General features: G+C 57.6%; 1 protein-coding gene across 1 annotated transcript in view; it reads left to right on the top strand.

Moving 5' to 3' along the window:
• Positions 1-3553, top strand: part of GFRA2 (GDNF family receptor alpha 2) — a gene marked incomplete at both ends in the record, with an annotated part of 14590 nt that overhangs the window by 3118 nt on the left and 7919 nt on the right. Inside the window, 1 exon segment of the mRNA XM_010081124.1 lies at positions 1129-1477. Within this exon segment, the coding sequence (XP_010079426.1) occupies positions 1129-1477 (349 nt within the window).

Raw genomic sequence — 3553 nt, 5'->3', positions numbered from 1 at the left:
GGGTGCTGCCCTGGGGGAAGGGGACCTTGGAGACCCCCCGGTTGTCATGTTATGGGTCAGGACTGGGGACACCGAGCACCCAGCAGCTGCAAACATCCCCTAAGGGCAGCGGGATGTGGGTCAGGTTTGCACAGGATGGCAGCGGGGGGGCTTCCAGCTTTGCCTTTTAATTGGGAGTAAATTAAATTAACGTAGGCAGTGCCGTGCTGGTGGCTCCTGGTTCGGAGGTTGAAGTTGTTGGAAGATGGTGGGAAAATGAGACGAAATCGGGTCCGGTGCTGCAAAGGACACCCCGAAATGCTGGTGGGCTTCAGGGGATGCAGCTGGGGGGGCAGAGGGAGGCAGGGAGGGGTTGCTGGCCCAGGCAGCTGCTGGTGTTTGCTCATTAGCAGAGTCTCTGCTGGGAGCCCTCCTCTCTGTCCTTTCTCTTTGCCAGCAGGAGCTGGGGGACACCGGAGCAATCCAGGGGCTTGGCTGGGGGCAGAGGGGAGGACATCAGGGACGAGGTGGCGGGTGCAGGCGGACGGCTTCTGAAATAGCACCTGGGCTGCTGAGGGCGATCCATCATTTTGACAAAAAAAAAGAAAATTCAGTGTTTGTTCTTGTGCGGTGGTTTGGCTCCGTCCGTCCTCTCCCTGGTTATCTGCTGATGCTGGGATTCCCGGGATGGGGCTGGTGGCTGGCTCTGGTGGCAGCTTTGTCCCCTCCCTGGACAGTGCTCAGCCCTGGGGAGGGGGCTGGCTGGGGGTGAGCCGGTTTTGAGGAGCCCCAGGAGAGGATGTGGGGGCTCTGTGCAGCTCGGCAGATGATTCTGCTTTGGAGCAGGCTGAATAATTAATAATTATTCTTTGAATAATTGGCAAGAAAAAAAATATTGCAAATTCACAGCATGAATTATGCACCAAAGATTGTTTGACCAGGTCCCACTGGTTAAAACCGGTGTGCGTTAACCCCTTCTGTGCTGGAGGAAGACCTCCAAACTGTGCAGAGGGATGGGGATGAAGGGGAGGAGATGCTGGGGGTGACCCCAATGCCACCCCCCTTCCCCATAGCATCTCCCCAGTTGGAGGGCATCTCCCCATCCCTCGGTACCATCCTCACCCCTTCTCCCTCTTGCATTCCGGGCAGGAATGGACCCCGCCACCAACTCCAAAAGCAACCACTGCCTGGACGCAGCCAAAGCCTGCAACCTGAACGACAACTGCAAGCGCCTGCGCTCGGGCTACATCTCCACCTGCAGCAAGGAGATCTCGGCCAGCGAGCACTGCAACCGGCGGAAATGCCACAAGGCTCTGCGGCAGTTCTTCGACCGTGTCCCCAGCGAGTACACCTACCGCCTGCTCTTCTGCTCCTGCAAGGACCACGCTTGCGCCGAGCGCCGCCGGCAAACCATCGTCCCCTCCTGCTCCTACGAGGATAAGGAGAAACCCAACTGCCTGGATCTGCGCAACACCTGACGGATGGATCACCTCTGCCGGTAAGGGCTGTGCTTGGGGGGGAGTTTCCAGCCCTTCCTGGGGCTGTCACCGAGGTTTTGCATGGGACCGTGGCTGGGTTTGCAGCGTGCTCTTGTTGCATGATCCTATTTTGACTTTTTTGGTTGCATCTTCCCAATGCTGTGCCCGCTGGCTCTCCTCCAGTGGCAGCGTATTTTTTGCATGAATTTGCAGAGAATTAGTGGTTTTTGGCTGCTCGTGGAGAGGCTGAGGGGTGGTGTTGAGTTTAGCCCCCCCCCTTTGCTGTGGGGTGAACCTGGGGGCTTGCAAACATGGGGGCTTCCAGCTGAGCCCCCCGCCGAGCTCTGATCCGCTCTGACACCCCCAGTGCAAAACCCCAGCTCTGCCCTGTGCTTGGTTTGGGGGGGCAGAGATGTGGGGCAGAGCCAGAGCAGTGGGGCTGGGGAGGACTTTCTGCTGTGAACGTGGAGCTGAGCCCCTGGGGACGGTGCTGGTTCTGTTCCCCCCCGGGGACGGCTCCGTGTCCCTGAGCTGGGGAGGAGATGAATGTGCAAAAGGGCACCCACGCCCTGCAAGCAGCAAAATCCCCCGGTGGGCTTTCAGCATCTCCAGAGAAACTTCACGGCTGGGGGAATTCGCTGTTTTCCCCGTGGTGGAGCAAAGTCAGGAGATCAGGCTTTTGTTCCATTATGAAACTCATTATTCACGCGGCAAAAAACCTCCCGTCACCCTCCGGGGGCTGGATCAGCCTCGTAAAGATTCGGTTTCCGAGGAGGAGGAGGAGGAGGGTCTCTTTGCCATCAAGGTGATGGAGTTTCCCAGAGCCTGTTGGCGAAATAAATAAATAAAAACACAGCTTCAGGTCTTCCTCCGTCTGCGAGCGAGGGTTTCGAAATGTGGGAATGTGGCTTTTTATCAAAAAGTAATACAAGAAGCCAATGCCTATGAATAAAAGATACCGGGGCTGCGCTGAGTCGTGGCCAAATGAATGGGAGCACCTCTCCGGCAGCGGGCCTGATGCTCGCACAGACATGAAATGTGGATGCATCCGCTCGCGGAGGGGAATAACCTGCGTTGGCAGCGTGATGGGGGGGGACCGGAGAGGCCCCGGAGCTGCCGAGCGTTAATTATCAGCCTGTTCCTGCATGAAATGAAATTCTGCCAGAAAGAGGTGAAGCAGCAAAAGGGGGAAGCGTGTGGCAGCTGCTCTGGCTCTTTGCTCCCAGTTGGAAATGCATTTTTCTGGCTGCGGCGTGGATGCTGCCTGGCTGGGCGGCCCCAGCTGGGGGCTCTCACTCTGCAAAGCACCCAAATCCAGCATCTTTTTATGCATTCAGCTTTTGCAGAGTTTTGCCTGTTCTCTCCCCGGGATGGGGCATTGCAGGGCTGTACGTGGATGCAATCCTCAGATCTGGGCTTGCAGGAGAAGGTCCCATCCCATCCGCTCTCCTCCTGCAGCTCTGCCTGGACAGGGGGGTTTGCCCCAAGCCCTCTGTTCAAAGCGGTTTCATTACCCAGGCTGTGGCACTGGGGTGCAGGAGGGGCTAAGAGCCGGCAGCCTGTGTCTGGGGATGCTCGGAGATGCTGCAGATCTCCAGCAGCTCACTTGACCTCGTTGTGTTTGCAGCCGCAGAAGGGTTTCAGAGCCGTGACCTGCCTGGGGCGAGCTGTGCCCAGCACCTGAGCTGAGGGGGGAAAAAAATAAGGATTTTTTTTTTTTTCTTGTTGTATTGCAAGTGAGAGAGGCTCTGCCTGTGTTCTCCCTGGATTTTGGGATGGAGATGGCTCTGGCAGAGGGGCTGTGTGTGCACTGTGCTTTCCTGGGAGCGAGCACTTGCTCAGGCTGCAGATTATGGTCTTTGCTGCTGGTCCTCCCCCTCCATCTCCATTTCCTTCCAGCACATCGTCCCCAGGGCTGATGCACACATGGGCATCACATCCCCTGGTCCATGGGGAAAGGATGCAGAGGAGAGCAGGGCGAGAAAAAACATCGATAACTGTTGTGCACAGGGCTGCACCCTATGTAGGGGTCTGCAGGCTCGGGGGCATGGCTCCAGGACCCCTGGGGGTGCTGCTGGTCCGGCTCCAGGACCCCT

This window comes from Pterocles gutturalis, unplaced genomic scaffold, assembly GCF_000699245.1.
Source record: "Pterocles gutturalis isolate BGI_N339 unplaced genomic scaffold, ASM69924v1 scaffold8569, whole genome shotgun sequence".
In the NCBI taxonomy this organism is placed as follows: Eukaryota; Metazoa; Chordata; class Aves; order Pterocliformes; family Pteroclidae; genus Pterocles; species Pterocles gutturalis.
Note: the sequence above shows the minus strand (reverse complement) of the source record. Positions and strands in the feature narration are given on the sequence as shown.